The sequence below is a fragment of the Myodes glareolus genome, chromosome 17 (genome assembly GCF_982192425.1).
Source record: "Myodes glareolus chromosome 17, mMyoGla1.1, whole genome shotgun sequence".
NCBI lineage: Eukaryota > Metazoa > Chordata > Mammalia > Rodentia > Cricetidae > Myodes > Myodes glareolus.
This window is the reverse complement of record NC_142042.1, coordinates 20,286,126-20,311,033: the sequence shown is the minus strand read 5'-3', so window position 1 is coordinate 20,311,033 and position 24,908 is coordinate 20,286,126. Positions and strand designations below refer to the sequence as shown.

General features: G+C 40.5%; 1 protein-coding gene and 1 pseudogene across 1 annotated transcript in view; both read right to left on the bottom strand.

The window, feature by feature from the left end:
• The window catches only part of Metap1 (methionyl aminopeptidase 1), a 32,463-nt gene extending 7,976 nt beyond the window's left edge, over positions 1-24,487 (bottom strand). Inside the window, exons 1-7 of the mRNA XM_085677641.2 lie at positions 24,331-24,487; positions 16,233-16,284; positions 13,209-13,321; positions 11,707-11,767; positions 6,992-7,083; positions 5,742-5,825; positions 2,883-3,021 (exon numbers count right to left, since the gene is read on the bottom strand). Coding sequence (XP_085533767.1) covers positions 2,883-3,021; positions 5,742-5,825; positions 6,992-7,083; positions 11,707-11,767; positions 13,209-13,321; positions 16,233-16,284; positions 24,331-24,444 — 655 coding nt within the window. The 5' untranslated portion in view covers positions 24,445-24,487. The remainder of the gene's footprint in view (positions 1-2,882; positions 3,022-5,741; positions 5,826-6,991; positions 7,084-11,706; positions 11,768-13,208; positions 13,322-16,232; positions 16,285-24,330) is intronic.
• LOC125414870 (U6 spliceosomal RNA) lies at positions 9,887-9,982 on the bottom strand (annotated as a pseudogene).
• Positions 24,488-24,908: the final 421 nt, after the last annotated feature.

Sequence of the window (24,908 nt, the reverse complement as noted above, 5' to 3'; positions counted from 1 at the left end):
AACAAGAATATGGCTGTGCAGCACAAGACAGATGCAGGCTTTTATGTCAATAATGAGATCCTTTGTGACAGGAGAAATACTACACGGAAGACAGCTGTGTAAGGTAAAGAACCAGGTCAGCAACACTGAACTGACGACTTCACTAAGTTCTGAAATTAAACAGCAAACATTTCCACTGTCTTTAACTCGTTCTTCCTCGGACACAAGAGCAAAGCTTATCTTATCTAGTTCTAGGGTTTTTTTAAATCCCACTGGTCTTTCATCCTTCTGTAAGTATTCAATTGTCTTCATTCCAGGCTTAAAATAAAGATTACTACTGTGTCACTACAATAAATTATCTAGAGAACACACCAAGTGAGTATCTTTACATGGCAGAGCGGACGGCTCATCCCTGGAAGTGCCTTATGCTGTCACAACAGAAAGATAAGGTCAATCAGGTGTGGTGGTGACGGCTTCAACCTGGGGAGGGGGCAGTCAGGTGGAGCTCTTTGAGTTCAAGGCCAGCGATTGCTACGGAGTGAGACCAGGTTTTAAATATTAACAATAATTAAATATTATGAAAATCAGGGCTGAACTCAGAATTTATGAAATCTTCATAAACAACCTTAAGAAGTCAGTAACAAGTACAATACTGTATTATAGTTATTTTCTTCTAGTTGTAGTCTCTTTGGATACTACAAAGACTAATTTCATGGGTAATAAAAATGCCATGTAGGGGGCCTGAAGAGATGCCTCAATGGATAAAGTGATATCTGAACAGTAATGAGGACCTGAGTTCCTATCCCCAGCATCCACATAAATACAGTCAAGTGTGGAACACATGCCTGTGACCCCAGCCCTGAAGACTAAGGAGCCAGCTGGTGTAGTTACAATGGTGACAGGACAGGTTAAGTGAGAGTGCGACAGAGGAAAACACCGAAGTCAGCCTCTAGCTACGCACAGGTAAGCACACACACATACAAGAACACACTCAGTCAAGTGCAAGCTTTACATTATACACGTTTTAATGTATGAATTGAAATATATACATATATAATACACACACATACAAGACTACATCTAGGGAGGCCTATCAGTTTTTAATTTTTATTGTTTGAGAACTTAATGCATGAATATAATGTGTTGCAATCAAATTCACTGCATTCCTTCCACTTTTCCATTCCCAACTTTATGTGTTGGTTTTAAAAACACCAAGTCCTCTCAGTCCTCTATATACATGGTGTAGGCCACCTCCTGGAGCATGTGGCGTCCCTGACTCTCCCTCCCTCAGAAGCCATTGTTGAGCCGCTCGGCTCCACCCACTGCTAGAATCTTGGCTGGCGTGATCATGTAAAGGTCATGTGTGTTCAGTCACAGGTGCTGTGAATGTCCAGAGCCATCATGTCCAGCACACGCTGCTTCTCTGCAGACGTCCACAGCCTCTGACTCTAAGGATCTTTCCAGCCCTCTTCTAAAATGGCCCCCGAGCCTTGGCAGGGGTAGGGTGAGAGGATGAGTGTGATACAGATGCTCCACTTAGAGCTAACACTCCAGACTCATCTATTTCTCTGCATGTTGGCTACTTTGTGAGTCTCTGGGTTAACTGCCAGCTACTACAAAGAGATGGTTCTCTGATCAGAGTTAAGAGCGGTACTCCTCTGTGGTGCAAAGATAAGTGATGGAGGAGGGTTATCTGTCTATTGTGTTATTTTCATTGGTCAATAAAGAGACTGCCTTGGCCCCTTGATAGGACAGAAAATTAAGTAGGCGGAGTAAACAAAACAGAATGCTGGGAAGAGGGCTATGAGGCAGACGCCATGGAGCCAGCCACCAGGTCAGACATGGTGAATCTTTCCTGGTAAGCCACACCTCGTGGTGCTATACAGATTATTAGAAATGGGTTAATCAAGATGTGAGAGTTAGTCAGTAACTAACTCTCTAGAGATAATGGGCCAGGCAGTATTTAAACGAATACAACTTACGTGTTATTATTTCTGGGGCTAAGCTAGCCGTGCGGGAGCCGGGCAGGACGAAAAGCAGGTCTGCCCGCAGTCCCTCACTACAGATAAGAACCTAGGGTACCATTTAATACTGGGTCCATTTAGCAGAATAGTTGTATCACGTTCTCCCCTGAAGTCTATGACTTAGCCTACAACTTAGACTTTTGGCCCAGGTAACAGTATCAGGCTTGAGTTTCTTAAATCAAATCAGAAAGTGGTTGATGATCCCCATAACATCCATGCACCAGGGTCATCTCTTGCCAAGCCAGTTACTACTGTAGCTCACAGTGTTCACAGCTGGGTAAGACTGTTGTCTGCTTTTCTCTAGGGGAGCTAGCTCAACACATGCAGTGTTTGCAAGACAGCAGAGTGCAGGAGCTCAAAGCCACTCCATTTTAAGAAGCACTTCTGCAAGAGTATTTCCCTGAAATCTCTCCTAAAAACTCTCTTCATAACCATTAGTAAATGTTGGTAAAAGAAAATGATATAAAAAGTCCAATATTAATTTTGCATTGACAATTTTTGCCTACTTACCAATCACATGAGAAATAGGCTATGAAGAAAAAACAGGCTATATAGAACACATCATACTAAATGTATGCTGAAGACAACACACATGCAATTGCTAAACATAGGTTTCCTGCCAGGTATGGTGCAGAAAATCCACGAGCACCGGGAGGCAGAATTTTCTGAGTTCAGCCTGGTTTACATAGTGAATTCCAGAACAGACAGGGTTCTGTAAAGAGACCCTGTCTAAAAATAAACAAAGTGGGATTCCTTTGATTTTGAGTGACAGAGTTTTAAATAGGAAAAAAATCAAGTCAAGAAAATAGAAACCACCTAACAGACTCCCAAAACTTGTTTCTTTACTCACAATAAGGAATGTCACACATATTCTCTTACCATTAACAATATCACCTTCTTGCAAAGGCCGTCTGTCTGGAATCCCATGGCAGATGACTTCATTTACTGAGGTACAACAAGACTTTGGGAAATTATAGTAATTCAGGGGAGAAGGATAGCAATTTCTTGCAATGCATGCCTATGGTAAATTAAAATACAAAGAAAATCATTTGGAATGGACAAAAGGAAAAAAAATCTATACACAACTAATCAGATCGTAAAATCTGAAGAATTTTAAGACAGATGCTATTATAAAGAACTGTTATTATATTTTACTTGAAAATAGTGATGGGTGTATAGATATATGTGCATGTATATATGCATAAATGTGTACTGGCAAACACAGACACACACACACCCATTCTCTCTCTCTCTCTCTCTCTCTCTCTCTCTCTCTCTCACACACACACACACACACACCATGTTTTCTCTGAACTAACAGACCAAGAAACAGTACTATAGACATATGATGGCACCATGCCAGGCCAGTAGATGTTACCTGGTCCAGTCTAGTATGCTACATGCCAATTAAATATACTGTTTGCAAACCAGTTTATTACTCTTCATGTAAAGGAGAATCAAATTCACAAAATACAAATAACTGTCATCATATGAAGAGTTTACTGACTTTACTACTTGTGAAACAGATTTTCAGTAAAAATAGCCCATATTAATAAGCACCTTTAATAGTACCCTGTTATGTTAAGGTCGACTCCATCCCTATAACAAGAAAATACATGTATAATTAAGAAATAGTAAAGTACTTTCTGCAACATATGATAATCCCTTTTGACATTCTGTGGCGTTAGAGAGCAGCTGTGTGAATCCTACAGCGGTACTCCCAGAGTGCCATAGGCTCTACTGCCGAGTGGATTTCAGTCTAGTGAGTCTCTAAGACTGCAGGAAATACCATCTGTGGAATAAATAGTCCATAATTTACTAGAGATTCCACTACTTCTAGAACCCTGTAGGTAACTTCACAGGAAATAATGCTATCCTCCTGGTGCTTTGTGCTTCTGCAGCTATCACAACCTCCGTCCTGGAGTAGACCGTCAGCCTCACCCCTTATAAGTTCTGTGACCCTGGGTAACCTAACATCTCTTTCTCCTCAGGCCTACAAAATGGAAGCAAAAGGAGCACCTACTTCCAGAGGATGCTGGTGATATCAAATGAGTAAATATAAAGGCACATTAAAGGGCACCCAGCCCAAGAAAGTGCTCAAAATTCCTAACAATGATATACCAATATATATTCAATACCCCAACTCAGAATTCATATAAGGCTAAATAAAAAATTTACAAGGCCAGCATAATGGTTCAGAGGGCAGAGTCACTTGCCACCAGCCTGCAACCCGAGTTCCATCCTCGTGACCCACATGATAGGAAAGAAGTGACTTTCACAAGTTTTTCTGACACACACACACACACACATACACACACACACACACACACACACACACACACACCCCACCCCACATAAACCAAGCAATAAATTCTAGACTGTTAAAAAAAAGCCTCCAACGATGTTTTCTTTTTTAATTTTTAAAACATTTTTATAAACTCAGGACACAGTCCAGTTCCGTCAGGGAGGCTGTCACCATCTACAAACCACCATCACTGTATGGCATGGGGGTCAGTTTCATCCCCACCTTGCAAGCAAAGGATGAATAGAGAGATCTTTAGAAACCACTGTCTACATGTCTGAACTACTTAGCACTTTTTTGTGCACAATGTAGGCACACGATGTATTACTAGTCTACAACTAATAGACTCTAACAAGCAATCTTTATTTTAAAACAAAAGATACTGTCATGTAATATATACTACAAATTTTATCTGATCTGTTTATTGTCTTGTTAATGAGGATTTTGAAGTTATGTGGTAGTTTCAATAAGACCCACAAGCTCATTTATTTGAATGCTTAGTCACCAGGGAGTAGAATCCTGGTAGGACAAACCTTTGGCTTACAAGGTTAGGAGGTGTGACCTTGTTAGAGAAAGCATGTCCCGGGGGATTGGCTCTCTCCCCTCTCCTCTGTCTACTCACTGTCTACCACCCTTCCACCACCAGCCTGCATGCTGCCAAGCCTCTGCCAAGAGAGTAAAGGACTAACTCTCTGCAACTATAAGTGAGGACAGATTAAATGCTTTCTTTGTAAGAGCAACTGTGGCCATAGCATCTCTAAGACAGGATTCTCCCATCTCATCTGTTTATTGCCTTTTTCCTGTGTGTATGAAAGGGAAACTAATTTCTAGTCTAGTTTCTGAAGTTTATTCTGTATTTCAGAATACCTGGCATGTGTAGTGGTATGATTTATTGGAAGCACTGGTTAATCAATTCTGTAAAACCCGCTAAAAGACTGAGGTTTCAGAATAACATTTCCCAAGCATCCCTGGATTTCAGCATCACATACATAGTCATTCATGCCTCAGTACCTGTGGAGGACGGGTTCCTCAATACCCGCTGGCTACAAAAATCTGCAGACACTCCAGTCTTCAGTACAGTGTAGTGTCTGCATAGACACTATCCACATCCTCCCCACACTTTAAACCATCAGTCTATTATTTACTATTACACTGCAAATACTCCTATTCAGAGAACAGTAACAAGGAATAAAAGAACACAAACATGTCTATACAAACCTAAGATATCTTTTTCCCAAACATTTTCAATTGCTCAGGGCCGAATGCCTAGATGCCCAAGAACTGTAGGTAGGATATACTTACCAATTAATAGCTACAGAATCTTCCCATATTCAAAACAACACAAAAATAAGCTTTCAAATTCGCTTAATAAAGTTACTTTGGACATTATAAAATCAATTTTTGAAACTTTTGCTATAAAAAAGTAAAGTTCTTACTAAGTGTACAGCGTGATCGATTTCTTCAGTAGTTACACCTGCTTTAATCATCCCAGCAGCAATATCCAAGACTTCTCTAGCAAGCTGAAAAATAAGTACATTCAAGAAGAAATAAAACAATCTATACTCTACACTAGCTTTGACTTTATGAAAAATCAGTAAAATAAAATCATTTGATGTAATTTTGAATATAATATTTAAAAGTCAGAAACATAATATAAAAGTATGTAAGAATAAATGTATATAAAATTGGGATAAATAAGTTTACTAATAACTTTTTGTTTTTGAGACAGGCTTTCTCTGTGTAACAGCCATGGCTATCCTGAAACTTGATTTGTAAACCAGGCTGGCCTTGAACTCGCAGAGATCCACCTGCTGTTGCCTCAAAGTGCTGGGATTAGAGGCGTGCACTACCACCATCTGGCACTAATAAGTAAGCTTAATGAAGATTTATATCCTAAATTAGGTAAACTATCAACTGACAGTCTTACATTTCTAAAATGGGGGAGCATGAAGGGAAATATAAAAAAAACCTAATGAATTTCCTCAAAAAATTTCATAGTAAGCAAAAGAAATATAAAATTCTCCAGTAAATAAATAACATCAAATCACTTTAAAATGTTCCACAAAGGCCTTAAGTGAGCATCTAAATGAACACAATCAGTTATGTTTCTAATCCCACCCATACTCCAAACACAAGTGTCTCACAAGGCTTTAGTCTAACTCTGTATGAGCCTTGGACTTTGTCCTGTGCTATAACATTTGTAAACATAGAATTATCATAAAAACTTCACTCTTAAAAATAATGCTGGTAGCCAGGTGGTGGTGGCACATGCCTTTAATCCCAGGCAGAGGTAGGTGGATCTCTGAGTTTAAGGCCAGCCTGGTCTACAGAGTGAACTGCAGAATAGCCAGGGATACACAGAGACTCTCTCAGAAAAACAAAACGAATAAAATAAGAACAATGCTTCAAAAGCTCTTGAGCAAAACCATGCTCATCTTCCTGTCTTTGCAATTAAGTAAATATGTTTATCCAAATAAACAAACAATACAAAACTGATCAGAGAAAATGGCAATTACAGATGAGTCGCTTAGTTTCATTCTAAAATAGATTATTTAAATTTAAAAATGTTTTAAAAATAAAGGGATGGTTAATGGGAGTTTACAATTTACAGCTTCATAAACCGTAAATCACAGACTTCCTGTGATTCCTCTTAACCCTGTCCTACCCGTGAAGAAAAACAACTTACCCTACACACAAGTCGCATCCCTTCTATATCTTCAGCTGAGAGTAATTTGATTTGAGAAGTACCTTTGAGAGCCTGTTCAGATTCAGACATTCCTGGAATGGAAAATGAGTGAGTAAAACCACAACCAACGGAAAGGCAGAACTCAGTACACTATACCCTGACGGCCCGGTAACCGCTGATTCTCCGTATGGACCATACAATACTATCTCAATTTAAAAGGATCCAAGTAAGCTTTTTTTTTTTTTAGTATTTTCAACACTACAGTGGGATATTATTTGTGTTTTAATAAATAAAGTTCGCCTGTAGATTAAGAGGGCAAAGCAGCCATACTAGTCAGCCATACAAGCCAGGGAGTGGTGGCACACACCTTTAATCCCAGGACTCAGGAGACAGAGGCAGGTGGATCTCTGTGAGTTCAAGGCTACACAAAATTGAATTTAAAAGAGAAACAGAACTCACACAGAGGTGATCCCAGCACTTGGGATCACAGGCCTTAATCCCAACATTAGGGAGGTGGAGATAAGAATGATATGGCTAGGTGGAGAGAAGACTACAAGGGGAAACAACGGGAACTCAGTGGAGTGTAGAGTGTGGGGTGTGGAGGCTTCAGGATTGGTGGAGATAGGATCTCGCCCATTTTCAGACTGAGGTAGAGGTAAGAGCCAGTGGCTGGCTGCTTTGCTTTTCTGATCTTCAGGTTGAACCCCAATTGGACTTTTATTATTTGTACTATACAACACAAGAAGGAAATAAAGACACTGAATAAAAATATCTAAAAACTCTACTAAGAACCAGTCAATGTTCACAGAGTACTGACTATATGCCGGGAAGTATACTCAGATTTACTAATGATGTACAGCACAACTTACAAACAGCTTTCATGCCATGAATGAATCATCTACACACCAGCAACTAATCATCAACTGCCTTATTGCTCTAAAAGCAAACCTAAGTCATTGTCCTCAAAATACAGTTAGGACCTTGCCTAGGGGATTTTGTTTGTTTTGTTGGGTTTTTTTGTTGGGGGGGGGGGTTGTTTTGTTTTGTTTAAGTTTCATGTGTATTGGTATTCTGTCTGCATGCTCTGTGGTCTTAGAGGCCAGAAAGGGCATCTGGTTCCCTGGAACTGACATTACAGTAGGATGTGAGCCATCAGGAAGGTGCTGGGAATTGAACCTGGGTCCTCTTAAAGAGCAGCCAATGCTCTTAAACACTGGGTCATCTCTCCAGACTGGTTTATGACTTTCAGTAGGCTCTAACTAACATCTGAAAAGTGAAAAAGGAGTAGAAAGGACCACATTGTGTATTATAAAGCCCCAGGTAAATATGGCTGTGAAATACCTGATTATTATTTTTATGCACACAGATCATATCATAAAACCAATTTTTCACTCAGGGTCATAATTAAAAGTTTGGGAAATCCTACCCAAATAATCTTCATCAATGAAATTAGTTTAATTCAAGTTTTATACATACTTAAAAGAAACAGTCAATATAGCAATTTCAAAATCTTGGGAAGAAAATGAATCCTGTTTTCATTCTCTAAAATGGAAAATGCCCAAACAAAATTTTTTGCCATTTCTTTACATGTGTGCTGGTCTGTGGAGGTCAGTCAGAGTATTGGACACCCTAGGGCAGGAGTTAGAGGCAGCTGGGTACTCTTGAAGGCAGAAAGCACTGTTAACCACTGAGCTCTCTCTGAAGCCTCCTAAATAACTTTTCATTACTATAAATTAAGAAAAGATTCACATCAAAAAACAGGATTATCAATTCAATATTAGAAAGTAAATGACTATCCAGAAAGATAATCCTCATAACTTGGGTTGCTATTACCTTAAAATATAAATCTCAAAATATAAATCTCAAATCAAAAAAAAAGAGCATCTGGGACAATGCTACACTAGCAGACATAAGTGAAAGAAAGAAAACATAAAACATAAAAGGAAGGACAAAGGCTTTATCAACTTCAGATTTTACATAGTCACTGAACAAAAAAGAACCATCTGATAAATGGATAAAAAGAAGAATTTAGCAAGTTAGCAGTCAAGATGTCAAAAATCAAAAACTCTGCCTATCATAATACAAACAAGCTACTAAACAATAAGGTGCCCAGAACAAATGTAACAAAAAAAGAGCTTCAAAAAGGAACTCTGAAAACTTCACTTTAAAGATATAAAAGATATAAAAGGAGATTAATACAACACTTTAAAGATATAAAAGATATAAAAGGAGATTATGCCAATAATAATAATAAATAAACAATAAATAAACAATGCCAACAAGATATTTTGGGAATCAAGACAAACTTATTATAAACTTAATACAGAAAAAGAAAGATGCAAGAATATTCAGCAAATTTCTGGGAAAAAAAAACAACAAACAAACAAAAAACAACGGCGACAGCTGCAAGGCCTGCAAATATGAAAACATTTCCAGTAGTCAATTTGGCAATGGCATATGATTACACAAACGGGACAATCAAACACCAGATCAAAGACATGAGAATCAAATATAATAATACAAGACACATTTATCTTACTATATACAAATGCTGAAAGTTTGAATAATATAATGACAAAACATTAGTATTCAGTTGAAGAAAAAACATTTTTATCATATAATTCAGACTGTTAATATACAAAGAACATTTTAAAAATCAACTTTGAAAAAAACTATTAATCTAATCTGGTTAAGAATATGAACAGACATTCAAAAGGAAAGAAAATACAATTTTTAACACATGAAAACTTGTTAAACCTTATAACTTAAAAATGTAAGCTAAAATAAAATATATAATTTCTCAACCTTTCAGATTTATAAATACCATAAAAACTTGATAACAAATAATACTGGTAATGCTGGTGACAATGGAAGAGAAGCAAAGTGTTTTTCTTTGAAAATGTGGACCATTCCATGAAGTTGTGTGTCATCCTCAAAGAGGATGCTAGTCTTCACTGTACCGTTCAAATTTGGTGTAGGTTCTGTCAGAGCAAGCATGCCCGTTTTTTGTTTGTTGGTTTTTTGGAGGGTTTTTGTTTTGTTTTTATTTGGTTTTTCAAGACAGGGTTTCTCTGTGTAGCTTTGGAGCCTGTCCTGGTACTAGCTCTGCAGACCAGGCTGGTCTCGAACTCACAGAGATCCCATGCCTCTGCCTCCCCAGTGCTGGAATTAAAGGTGTGAGCCTCCACCGAGGCTCATGCTCATGTTTTTTAAGAGTAATGATTGGCAAACACTCTGATATTTCTAATATCTCAAAATAAAAATGAATATATCCTTTGAGTCAAACCATTAGACAATTAACCTAAAAAGATATTCTTAATTATGAACAAAGACGAAACTACAAGAATAGAAACTACAATCAAATTCACAGAAGCAAAACCCTGCAAATAATCTAATCTAACCATTCATTAGTAGAGGCCTGGTTGATAATTATGATACACCTACACAATGAAATTAAAATTAGAACTAAAGAACTTATATGAACTCATATAGAGCACATCACAATATATTAACATATTAAGAGAGGACAAAAAGGTGAAAAGATGTATTGGTGTGTGTATTTGTATATAAACTCACAGAATATCTTGGGAATGTTCTTAAACTTCTACAGTGTAGGACTTCTTTTCATTATATTCTGTTAAAAGTTATATTTATTTCTTAAAATATTAAGTTAATACTACATTCAAAGGAGAATAATAAAACTACATGTGGCCAAGGTATCACTATACTGTCTTTTCCTTATATTTATTCACAATGAATTTAACTAAATTTTAAAATTACATATAGAAAAGTAATGCCATGGCTCCGCACATCTTAAAAGCAAAGCGGCTATCTAAGCTCCCATTCAGTGCTACAAGATGTCCACAGAGGCAGCAGACATGGAATTCCACGCTCAGAAGGCTGAGCCGGGAGGACTGTCCAGGAGGTCAGCTTGGGCTAGGTAGTTAGATCATGTCAAGAATAAAAAATGTTAAATATTTTAATTTAAAAATAAACAAATGTAAAAACCACTGGTATTCAACCATTACTCATTTCTGACATGCAAAACCTGTCAACACCTAGACTAACCTAAATACTGTACAAGTTCAAAGGTCAGAGACTAAGTCCACTGACCTGTGTGGCAAATTACTCATCTTCTCTGCATATCTCACTATTATTATCTATAAAATAGAGAAGACAACAGAACCTACCTCAGAAATGTTGAAAGTATTAAATGGAGTAACACGTGCAAAGAACTTAGCACAGTGCCTGACACACAGCTAAGTAGAAATAAATATCAGTTACTGTCACAGCCATCCCCGCCACGCTCAAAGCACCACCTCCAGCACCACCGCCATCCTCTACGCTGCTACAGCCCAGTCTGGAGTGAGGCATTCACTCGGGCCTTCAGAATCTACTTTTGCCTTAATTTAGGTTAAGAGCAAAAAGAAAATCAAAGCCTTTCCCTCCCATCTGGCAGTTCATTTAATACAAAATACAGTATTTTTCTCAATGTTGTCTTTAATAGCCACATAAACCCTGTTTTCAGAACTGGACAGATTCCTAGAGGGGGGAAAATCTTTATCTTAAATATTCTAATGTGGCTTTAAAAAAAAAAAAAAGTTTACATTTACATGTCCAGCACTGAAAACGCTCTACAGAAGAGCACTCCTTCCTTTGCAGTGATAATCAAGCCCACACACGGAAAAGTGAAAACACAGGCAAGCAGGACTTACCTAAGGGATGGTCAGCGTAGTCTGGCCTCTGAATGTAACTGGGCACTGGCCTTGTTGGCATCTAAAAACATTAACAAGATGAGTTCAGCATCTATTAACTAGTAAAATAAACCTGGGAAGAAGGCTGAAGAGTGGAGCTCAGGCAGAAGTTTTTAATAAGTCAATTTTAAACCAGGCCAGGGGGGGGGGGGGGGAGTGTACGCCTTTAATCCCATCAGTAGGGAGGCAGAAGCAGGATCTGCGTGTGTTCGAGGCCAGTTTGATCTACAGAGTGAGTTCTGGGACAGGTTCCAAAGCTACAGAGAGAAACTCTTATCTCAAAAACCCAAATAAGTGAATGAATGAATGAATGAATGAATGAATGAAATGAAAGAATTCTAGTTGGCATGCTAATGTTGTAAGAGCCTAGTCCGTTCACTGACGCTAAGCTTACTTTCTGTGCCAGTGCACACATACGTCTGAGAAAGGAGAGCTCATAGATATGAGGCCGGAGAAACGGCCAGTGTTTAACACGTAACCCATTTCCCACCACGTTCATCAGGTGGCTCCAGGGAGACCCAACTCCTCTGATATCTGCTGGCACATGAACTCATGTGCAAATACCCACACAGAGATAGAAATGCAGAATTTAAACAATAAGAGGAGTAATCTTAAAAAAAAAAAATTAAAATCACCAGGCTCTTGCTCCAAACTGGAACAAAGTTGCATCTCAGAGCAAAAAGGAAAAAGTACATATTCCTAGACACAATCACTGGAAGGGGATACAGAAACATCCGTATGTGTCTGGTAGCTTTCCAAATTTTATATTAAGTACATATTCATTTTATTAAAAGTACAAGACATAGCCAGGTGGTGGTGGCACATGCCTTTAATCCCAGCACTCGGGAGGCAGAGGCAGGCGGATCTCTGTGAGTTCCAGGCCAACCTGGTCTATAAGAGCTAGTTCCAGAACAGGCTCTAAAACTACAGTGAAACCCTGTCTCAAAAAACCAAAAAAAAAAAGGAAAAAAAGTACAAGTCAATTTAAATATTCAAGGGCAGCAAATTTCAACTTAAGTGAATTCTCATGTTAAAACTCTTGAATCCAGAAGGCATAGCTGCACATGCCTTTAATCTCAGAATTTGGGCAGCATTGGCAGGTAGATCTCTGTAAATTTGAGGCCAGCCTGATTTATAGAGTGAGTTCCAGTACAGCCAGAGCTACAAATGGAAAGCCTATCTTGAAAAACCAAAGCCAGAGAGAGAGAGAACATTTATCCCATTCTTATTTAAAATTTATAACGTTTTAGTCTTTATATCTAAAATCTCCACTTCTTCCACAACTGCCTACTGTCCTACTAGCTCCCAAACAATATACCCCGAGCTCTAGAATGGACGGTGTTCCTTCCTGAAGGCAATCCTGTTCGTTACTCACTACTGGCATACAAATTACAAGCATTAGTTTCAGGAAACTGAAAACTAGTTAAAGACAATGATACATCCCAGTTACCTGACATACTCACCAGTGGATAATGTGGTCTGAGTTTACCAGTGTACCGGTAGCCTGCCCATGGATCAGTGTTAACATCTCCTTCTACGGTCCAGGAACACACTTCCCGTTTCGCCTTTTCATCTTCTGGGAGAGAGAGAGAGAAACAGATATGAAGGTGAGAGGAGAGAAAGATGCTTCGGTCTTCAGGCTACTGAGCAGCAGTGCACTTTACTTTTCACTTAGCTGAATACAGACCAGAGCGCACAGGCACAGAGCTCTAGCAAGCACCCAACCTAACCTGACGACACGGCTGCTGTGGTGCTCTGCTCACAGTTCTGACCTCTCAGATCCCAGGGAAGAAGCAGCTAGACACTGCTGTACAGTCTCAAACAGAACAGCAACCAATGGTAAACGCATGTTCTCTACAATGTCAGTTCATACAAACTTAACTTTAAAATAACACATATGAGTTAAACCTTCCCATCTGAATTCAGACATAACAGCTGAATTTTATGCTCTTATTTAATGATTTAATGATCCTAAATCGCCCCACAGCAAACTTACATTTAAAAGAAATGCAATTTAAACAATCAATGGCTTTTTTTAACGTTTTATTTCTCTTTTATTTTTTTCCCCAAGATTTATTTTTACATGCATTGGTGTTTTGCCTGTGTGTATGTCTGTGTGAGGGCACCATATTTCCTGGAAATGGAGTTACAGGCAGTTGTGAGCTGCCATGTGGGTGCTGGGAATTAAACCCATGTCCTCTAGAAGGGCAACCAGTGCTCTTAACCACTGAACCATCTCCCAAGTCCCCCAAGCACTGTTCTTATTTTTTTTATTTATTTATTAAAAATTTCCAACTCTTCCCTGCCTTCCTTTTCCCTTCCCCTCCCCACCATGCCCTTCCCCCCCCCCCCCCAGTCTTAAGAGCAGTCAGGGTTCCCTGCCCTGTGGGAAGTCCAAAGTCTTCCCCCATCCATACAGGTCTTCCAAGCACTGTTTTTAAGTGAAGGTTTTTATCAAGACAAAACTATTTCTGAACCCCAAACAAAAATGGGCTCCATTCACTGACACTAGATTCAAGTATTATTGAAAATTCTTCAGGTAAAGCTAGCATTAAGTGGTCTGTCTGAAACAGGACCCTCTAGAACGTCTCCTTAAGTCTAGGACAGGACAAACAAGATCCAGGCTTTTGCTGAGCACAGTGGCCCACATCTGTCATTCCAGCAGTTGGAAGACTAAAGTAGGAGGACCATTAAGTTCAGGTCACACAGAATACTCCATCACTAGGCTCAGGGCTATCCAAGATGGCTGGCTCAGTAAATAAAGGAGGCACCAACACCCCACAGGGCAAAAGGAGAAAACTATATCCTCCAAAAGTCCTGACTTCCAACCGTGTAGCATGTATTCCTATACATGCAAGCATAAATACAAATAAAATGGTAAATGAAATTTTAAAAAAATCTAGATTCTGTCTCAAAACAAGTTCAAAAAGGCTGTGCTTTACCATCCTCCTAGGAAGGAAACAAGGAAAAAGGAAAGGAAAGGAGGCCTTTCAAATCTCCCTGCTGATCTACATTCCTGCCCTTTTACAAACAGTATTTTCAAAGAAGAATTGAAAGCAGACCTCAAACAAACAACACAAAAGCTATTAAGAAAAACAAGGCTGAAACACAAGTTCTTTTCTAATCTTTATACAGAACTCACTTACACCTGAAAATTTAAGTAAGCTTACATTTCAAGATCCGTTTAATCCTAGACAAGTACTAGATTCCTAATAATCCTGAAATGAGCTGAGGCTGGTAGCAAAACCTGTTAAACAGCTGCAAAAGCAAAGGACGCTGGATGCTATTTTTCAAAAACCACAATGCAATAGGTTCAGATAAGACACAGGCACAGTGACAGGAACATCAGACTTCAGGCACTATAAGGCCCAAAATATATGACCTCCAAGCTATACACTTTCATTCAAGGATGAAACCCAACGCAGCAAATCTCTTCCTTTATGCTTTGGTAAACTTTCACTTACAGTATTTCCCACTGGCAGACTACATTTCCTCTCATGGATAACCCAACACTCCCATTAAGCAGAGATATCACTTTATACCACCACAAAAAAGATATCTTTTAACAATTGTGTTCCCTTTTCCTTCAAAGAAGGTTTGATTAACCTCAGATGCTTTGGTAGAGCAATCTAACAAACTTCATTAGACCAACGACCTCCTAGAAAACAGAGGCAGATGAGTACAAGGTCCCAAAATCACCAAGACAGAAAGTTTACAGCAACTAGCACACTACCTGCTAAAACAGTAGCATCAGAGGGCAGCGCTCTATGCACAGCAAGGCCTTGTCGATTGCCAGGAAACCACGGCAGGTCAGCCACACTAATAACTATGTTTACAGGATGAGCTGATACAGAAAGGCTATCTGAATCACAGCCACACTAATAACTATGTTACAGGATGAGGAGCTGATACAGAAAGGCTATCTGAATAACAGCCACACTAATAACTATGTTCACAGGATGAGGAGCTGATACAGAAAGGCTATCTGAATAACAGCCACACCAGTGTGGCTGACAATGGCTGAGAAACAGTTAATAGTCTGTGGGGTAATACAAGACACCCCCAAAAATCAACAGGGTTTGGTAACACATGCCTATAATCCAGCACTTGGGCGGTAGAAATAGGGAGGTCAGGATTTAAAATCATCATCAGCTACAGAGCAACAGAGATCTGGCCAAATAAAATCAAACAGCCCCTGTATCCTCTGCCTACAATATGCAGACACTTTTAGCAAAGACAAGAGGGTGCCAAGAGATTAGGGCACTATCAGGTACTAGTCAAGTTAGAGCCATCTACCCTCGCAAAGACCTCATGTTTTCATATTAAACAAATGAAACAACATGTGATTAGATATATTTTATTATATATTACCAAAGAATAATAATTCTAGAAGTCAGAATTCTACTTTCAGAACTAAGAGAAGTTCTAATGCTCGCTCACCAGCTGCATCCAAGGCCAAGGGTGTAAGGATAAACAGTGTTACTTACTTGCTTTCTTATGTAGTAACTTGTGAGTAGCCCAACTTCCTTTAAAGCATTCCTAAAAGAAAAAACAAGGAAACCTGTTTCAGGCCTTCCTTAATCAGAAACATTTTTAAGGACTGTTCCACAGAAGAAACAGTTAATGGCCGGGTATGATGGTACATGCCATTAATCCCACCCATCTGGAGGCAGCGGCATGCAGGTGGGATCCAGGCCAGTCAGGACTACACATTGAAACAGTACCTCAAAACGTAACAAAAATAAATAAATAAATAAATAAATAAATAGACTGAAACACAAACGTTTGAAAAATATATATTTATAAAAAGCTTAAGAAATGACATCAGCAGGCAGCAGTGGCAATACACACCTTTAATTTAATCCCAGCACTCAGGAGGTAGAGGCAGGCAGATCTCTCTGAGTTCGAGGGCAGCCTGGTCTACAGAGCAAGTTCTAGGACAGCCAAGGCTGTTAGAGAGAAAGCCTGTCTCAAAATCCCAAAAAGAGGGGGAGGGAGGGGAAAGAAAAGAAGGGGGGGAGGGAAGAAGGGAGGGAGGGGAGGGGAGGGGAGGGGAGGGGAGGGGAGGGGAGGGGAGGGTGGGCGGGCAGGTAGGCCATCAACTCAAGAAATCTAAGCTAGGGTTAGAGTTATAGTTCAGCCTGACTGTGTAGTGCCTTCAATAGTACTAGGGTAGCCCTGTCCCAGTCCACCCCTGTATTGTGTTTGAACGTTACTCCCTAGATGGCAGTATTATTTGGAAAGGTTGTAAAGCCTTAAGGAAGGAACCCCGCTAGAAGAAGTGATTTTTTGGAGCCAGCCTTGAGATCTAATGTCTGGTCCTACTTCCTGACTACAGATACAATGTGACCAGCTGCCTCAGGCCTGGCCCACCAGCTTTCCTCACTACAATGAGCTATAAATCCCTCCTTAAACTGTAAGTCAAAAGAGTCATTCCTCCTGAGTTTTTTCTCCTCAGGAAGTTGGCCAGAGCAATGAAAATAGTAACCAAGAGTTAGAGAGTTCTCAATGTTTTAACTCGCCCCCCCCCACCCAAAAAAAGTAGTGGGTATAAAAAACTTAGGTTTTCCTATTGGCTGAAAAGATTATTTTATATAGAATCAGCTCCCATTATAGTTCTACCCTATCATTCACAGCAAAGCAAGAACTGTCTGTATTAAAAGCCAGTACTATGCAGTTCTTCAGAACCTCGTGGATCATTACAAATGTGGACAGAGATGGCTTAACAGTCACAAGCTTCAAGGGACACAAGTTCTGTTCCTAGCACCCTCATAAGGAAGCTTACAACTGCCTGTAACTCTAGCTCCAGGGGATCCAATGCCCTCTCTGTACTCTGGAGACACTACACACACATCCACAAACCCACATACACACAATTTTTTTTAAATCTTTAAAAAAAAAAAAGCCTTTACTCTGGGTACATATCTGGCGACAGTCACATGCTCACCTCGGTATTGGCTGTTCCCTAGGCGGAAAGTCTTTTTGATATCTACTATTGCTATATGGTCATCCTTAACATAATCTGACCCCCTTATCTTTGTTATCTAGTATTGCTATATGGTCATCCTTAACATAATCTGACCCCCTTATCTTTGATATCTAGTATTGCTATATGGTCATCCTTAACATAATCTGACCCCCCTTGTCTTTGATATCTACTATTGCTATATGGTCATCCTTAACATAATCTGACCCCCTCTTGTCTTTGATATCTACTATTGCTATATGGTCATCCTTAACATAATAATCTGACCCCCCCTTATCTACCCCTTTGCATAGCACTGTCTTTTTAATAGTCTTTACGACTTAAATTATGCAGCTGGTTACGTAATATTTGTCTCAAACGGTAAGGAACCATTTTATATTTACTTGAATGCCTAACATCCAGTCAGGCACTTCACTTACAGCATGACCGATGCCCCCTGAGATGATATACTTCCAACACTTCCGCCAAAAGGCAGACACACACCACGCCCATTCTGGCTACATATCTAGCTGTCTTTAGAAAGCCTGCAATGCCAACAATCCCACATCACCAGCATGTATTATTTTAAAGATTTATTTATGCGTGTATGTGTCTGTGTATACGCCCTGTGTGTACGTTGCATTCATATGAAGTTCCGTACACAAAGGCCAGGAGAGGCCATGAGACCCTCAGGAGCTGAGATTTTAAGGCAGCTGTAAGCCACCTCATATGAGCTCTGAAAACCAAACTCTAGTCCTCTGTGGGAGCAGCAAATGCTCCTCATACTGTCCCATCTACCTAACTGCCCCCGAAATGTGCCTTTTACAGTTCTGTATTTGGTTTAAATTTTATGTCCAACATTATCATTTATCATTGTCTGTCATATTTTCACTTTGGTTGGTCAATTCCTTCTGATTATCTATTTTTACAAAATGTCACAAGACATTTTGGATGAGAAACACCTACTGCTGCCTACCTGTGAGCCAAGTGTCAAATGACAGCATCACAGATGAACAAGGACAGAAGAGACTGATGGCTGATGGGAATGCACATCTAGTATGAACTAGTAACTTATGGACTGAATAAAGAGTTAGTAGTCTGTCATTGCTGTTTTGAAAGAACTGGTTGCAAGAACTTGCCCAAGACATAACTTGGGCATAGTGGTGTATATACCTGTAATCCCAGCATAAAGAAGCTAGGCTTGGATTGCCACAAATCCTTAGGGAAAACCCATTGTGGACTGTAGAATGAGAATTTGTTTCAAAAATAATAATAATAATTTACTCAAATGCTTTTTGTTTTGTTTTGTTTTGTTTTCTGAGACAGGGTTTCTCTGTAGCTTTGGAGCCTGTCCTGGAACTAATTCTTGTAGAACAGGCTGGCCTCGAACTCACATATCCAAATGTTCTTAAACATTTACTTTCAAATATTTTTAAACCTTCTTTCAATATATGAGGTTTGGGCCCGAGCAATTCTTTAGCAATGAAGAGCACTGGCTGCTCTTGCAAAGGACCCTAGTTCAGTTCCCAGCACCCATACGGTGGCTCACAATTCCAGGAGATATGATGACTGCTTCTGACCTCAAGAACACCATGCCTACCCATATGGTACACAAATATACATGCAGACAACATTCTCACACATGATTAAATAAATCTAAATGATAAATAAGGTAATAACCGTCTTGAAAACATTTACCAAGCCCTAGGCTAGGCATTGTACACGATCCTATTCACCTTCTTCCTAACTCTAAGAGCGGTACCATCCATCAGTCCTTTCTCTATTACAAGTTAGAAGACGAGTTATCCAAGGCTATTGGAGCAAAGACCGACACCCAGGTCTGATAGCAAAAGCAGTCTCCTTCCACCTAGCCACAGTCACTGACATTTTAGCTCTGAAATCCACAAACAACAACGCATCATTTAGTTCCTTCTCAGGCAATCACCTGGCTCAGGGCAAGACAATGAACAGCACAGAACCTTGTTAAATAACAGCAGTTAAGAAACTGAAATTTTAAGTTCAGCCATAATAAATGACAGTAATTAATATACACCTTTGTATCTATTAATATAAAAAAATAATATAAGAGTAGAATTCACTTTCCACAGCAGGCCCATTCCTTCAACTTTCAGTCAATGCACTGAGAGCACACTGGCACCACAAGGAACTTCAGAGAACACAAAAATGAGTAATCCTCAGCCCCATCTCAAAAAAACAAAACTCTTACAAGCAAAGAAAGTAGGGTACATTAATATAGATATGAATAATTGGCATTGGTATGAATCTTGGTTTATTGATACAAATTTATGGTCAATCTTGTTGTATATATATTTCTGCTCTTGATTGAAGTGCTGTGATTGTGTAATTCATTTAAAAAATGTAATTAAGAAATATAGGTTATTAATGGATAATCATCTATAATAGTCAAGCTTGTAGTCATGTTAGATTTTCTAGATGTATAAAGATATATTTCAGTTATATATTCTTCCAATCTTTCAGAGACCTTCAGAATATGGCATTTAAAATCTTTAAGAACTTAAGACTTTTCATGACAGACACATCTGCTCCTGGCAGCACTTTCATGAAGCTACTTCAAGAAAAGATGGGCAGCGAAGAGGCTCCTTAGCCATTTGGGCAAGAAATTGCTCTTGCCTGAACTTCTGAACTGGACATGCAGTAACCGAAGAAAAATGACTGCTGAACTTGCTTAAAGGTGAGATGATCCTTTGGGGGTTCCTGCTTCATGAAAGAGTCTGTGAGACTTTATCTCCTGCTTTGTGAAAAAGTCTGCTGGATACTATGGGCCTGTAGGCCGAAGTAGATCCCCCAACAGTACAGAAAAACTTTGGGTGACTATCCAGGCAGCAAGATGTCTCTGTCAATTCTAGAGTTTTGGAAGTTGCTTACAATGCACTTTCTGTTTACTTAGGTTATATTATATCCTTCTGGAGTCTTTGATGGAGTTTAAGAAGAGATAGTTATAGTTTTCCTTTGTTATGATAAAAGATAAAATAGATATAAATATTGTAACTGTAATTCTTGCTTGATAACTGTTTTGTTACATGTAATTTTACTATGTTAAAGCCTTCCTTTTTGTTTAGACAGAAAAGGGGAAATGGTGTGGGAGGTCCTTCTGTCTATATGTTGTTTTCATTGGTTAATGAATAAAGAAACTTCCTTGGCCTAGTTGATAGGGCAGAACCTAGGTAGGCGGGAAAAACTGGACTGAATGCTGGGAGAAAGGAGCCGGAGTCAGAGAGAGCCGCCAGAGTCAGACATGCTAAATCTTTCCCAGTAAGCCACTGCCACGTGGCAATATACAGATTAATAGAAATGGGTTAAATCAAGATGTGAAAGTTAGCCATAAGAGGCTAGAGCAAATGGGCCAAGCAGCAATTTAATTATACAGTTTTCTGTGTGGTTATTTTGGGGCTAAGCTACCCAGGCAGGCAGCCAGCCAAACAAGCAGCCTTTCCCTACAACAGTACATACAATTATTAATTTAGTAAGAAAGGAAACCCATCAAGACACTCAAAATATTACGATCTTTAGAAAGATCAATTTTAAAGATAATAAGTCTTATTCCATTAAAGGAAGAAATTCCCTTAAAATAAAACTCAGATAAAAATATTTTTATGTTTAAACATAAAATACAGCATTTTTAACAATAAAATGAGCTATTATTTATATAGTTTACTTTTCTGATCAGTGCCTTATCTACTCATTTCATCTACCAAAACTATTTGGTAGGAACTATTAGTGCCCCCATTTCCAAAAGACAAGGAAGCCAGAAATAACAGCAGAGGAACCTCTGCCTTTTCAGACAGTTACTCATCCATCCAAACGTACTGACCACTTGCTGCATAGTTCAAGGAAATTAGCATTCAACCATGAAAATGATAGCTCACCTTCTGATCAAAGACACTGTTTTCTAAAAATAAGGTAACTGCAGGTCATTAAAATGTTTTAAGAGTTATGGTGTTATCATAGTAGTCTCTGTAGTTTGGTTTGGTTTGGTTTGGTTTGGTTCCAAAGACAAGGAGGCTGGTATTAGGAAAAGGAAGCATGAGAGGCAGAGGGAAACAAACCACTGTGAAAAGAACATGCCCAATAGGAAGGAAATGTCTTAGTCTCAAAACTTATGTGAAACACTGTGTTTAGGAAAAGTTACAATGACTTGATCAAGGGCTTTACTAGGGTTGAAAGAACAGCTGCGATTCCGCAGGACAAGTGACATTCAGGGTCAGTAAAGAGTATAAACACAGCCATGACTACAGCAAGACAATCTGCTCAGCCTGAGAAAAGCTACCCTAACTGTGGAGTCAGAACACCAAAAGTAGTGACAATCTCCTCACTGAAATAAGCATGATCCAACTGTGGGAAAAACGACTTTTATACATAAGATCTGGTCTGGTTTGGTTTGAGTGGTGTCTTACAAAGTGAAGAATTACAGTGGAGAAATGAATGAACCACTACAACCAACTGGTGACAAATTTTACAAAATGGCCAAGGCAGTTAATAACAGGAATGAAGAGACAGCATAAGCCACTGAGTGTCTGATGACAGAGCAGCAATACTAGTAATACACCTCCAGACTCCAGCATGGGTACACTCTTCCTACCATAAGCAAGTTTAGATGTTCCGACAAATGCCACCTACGCTTGATGATAAAAAGTTTTCAAAAATCTTCTAAGCATTTATATATATTTTTTAATTAATATATAATTACATCATTTCCCCTTTCTTTTTCCTCTCTCCAAACCTTCCCATAAATCCTCTTGTTCTTTTTTAAATTCATGGCCTCTATTTCTCTATTACATGTGTGTAAGATTCTTATCTCAAAAAAGAGAGGGAGGGAGAAAGAAAAAAAAGAAAAGAAAAAGAGAGCAAGAGAGAGAGAGAGAAAGAAAGAAAGAACGAAAATAGTAGTCGAGCTGGAGAGATGCCTCAGTGGTTAAGAGCACTGGCTGCTCTTCCAGAGGACCCTGGCTCAATTCCCAGGCCATATGATGGCCCTGAACTCACTATATAAACCAGGTTGGCCTAATAGAGATCTACCAACCTCTGCCTCCCGAGTGCTGGAATTAAAGGGGTGTGCTACTACACCTCCCAACTGTAAACACTGTGTAGACTACATTAATCTTCTCAGATGGGTCACAATTTTCACAGCAAGTTTTTGTTAAATCCAGGCTCCACACAGAACTCAGAAAGTTAGAATTGTAAAATATTAAAGTCACGAGAGGCCCTGTACCGGGTTGATAGCCCTAATGCTATTTTTAGATATAGAACCACTTCTCCACAGCATCGTTTTGCAAAATGACAACAGCAGCAAGGTCAAGGATCATACACTTTATAAAAACAAGACCCATACAACAGTGACGATCTCTTGCAATGGCTTATCTATAATTGTGAAGGCTTTTAAACATAAGTTTTAATTTTACATTTATCTTTGCAAGTACTTTATATTCGCAAATAGTTGGTCTTGCTCTTTTCACATAACTATCTTCCCCCAGACAGGGTTTCTGGAAGTCAAGAGATCCAACTGCCTCTGCCTCCCAGAGTGCTGGGATTAGAGGTGCGCCACCACCACCTGGCCACATAACTATTCTTATTCAACTGTATTTAGATATCAGTATTAAATTGAACTGGAATCCTTTAAAACGCCTTACATTGTAGGGCTACACGGCCTTACCTTAATTTCAGTGCAACCTTGTGAAATACACATTCTCTCTATGCAGGCTCACACTGGAACTCGGGAAGTTAAGTAATTTCACTTACTCAAAATCTCATAGGAATTAGCATACTAAAACCTCTGGACTATTGATTAATTCACCTCTCCCAGGACCCCGTCAGTTTATCATCAAAATATTGATATGCCCCTCATCAGCAAACTGTAACTAGGAGCCTAATAATAACTACTTCTTGCTGCCTTGTCATCCTTCTGAGTCTCGAAACACAACGGAACACAAACACTGTTCAGTAAACACACACTTCTGTCAGAGTCCATTCAGTTCTGGGTTTGCTCAGCTGCACAAAACTTCGAATACATCAGAGCCTTAAGGCATAACCCTTGAGGGAACTGTCCTTTCACTCCATGGGAACTTCAGTAACACAAGTGACTCATCTCTTTAACTCACCGGTTCTCTCCATTAATAATCTGAGACGCCAACGGAAAAGAATGAATTAACACAGACCCCTCTCTACTACTCCCACATCCAAAGTTGCTGAAATGTCAAAGCACGGTAGTAAAACAGGAGAGGCATGAGGCTGGAACTAGCTCCCCTCTTGAGGAGCCTGCGGCCACCCCGAGGCCCCGGCGGCTCGTTTCCGTCTCCGTCCGGGATGGCACAGGCACCGAAGAGAAGCCCCCGAAGCGCGGCCCGCGGCGTCCAGACCCGACCCCGGCTCCAGCGGAGGTCGCGGGCCATCGCTTCCCGCGCGTCCCCACCTTCCCACAACCTGGCCGCCCTCCCCAGCTCCGATGCGCGGCCCGAACCCGCCGCGGGTCAGCTTCCGCTCCCGCGAGAGCCGGCGGCCGGCTCCCGAGGCCCGGGCCGCTCCGAGGCCCGTGGGGGAGGAGGCAGGGCCCGGAGGCGGTGGGGCGCGGGGTGGGCGGCTACCTGCGAGCAGAAGTACGAGCCCTGGATGCCCAGCTTGATGCAGGTGGGACACTGGAGCTTGGCCTCGCTGCTGCAGCCGTCCGTCTCGCAAACCCGCGTCTCCACCGCCGCCATGCTGCCTGCCTGCCGGAGGAGGAGGAGGAGGAGGAGGAGGAGGAGGAGGAGGAGGAGGAGGGAGGAAAGGCCGAGGGAGGGGACAGAACCAGCCCAGGAGGAGCTCGGCCCGTAAACCCAGGCGCCGGACGGGGAGGAGTCGGGCCCGCCCCTACGCTGCGCGCTCCGCCCCCGCCGCGCACGCGCAGCCAGCGCCCCGCCCTCCCCAGGAGCGCGCTCCACTGTTGCCCCGCCCCTCGCCGCGCACGCGTAGTGGCGCCCCGCCCAGCAGCTCGCCCAGCGGCTCGCCCTGCCTCTCCATGCTCGCCTAACCTAGCTTCGCCGGCGGCACCACGTGCGGTCCGAGGAGACCCTGCAGCCTACTTCAGTTGTCTGGACGCCTTCTTGCGGCGGGCGTGACGTCGGTACGCGGACCGCGAAATTCCTGAGCCCTCGGTGTTCCCAATTCTCACAGGTGGTTGGAA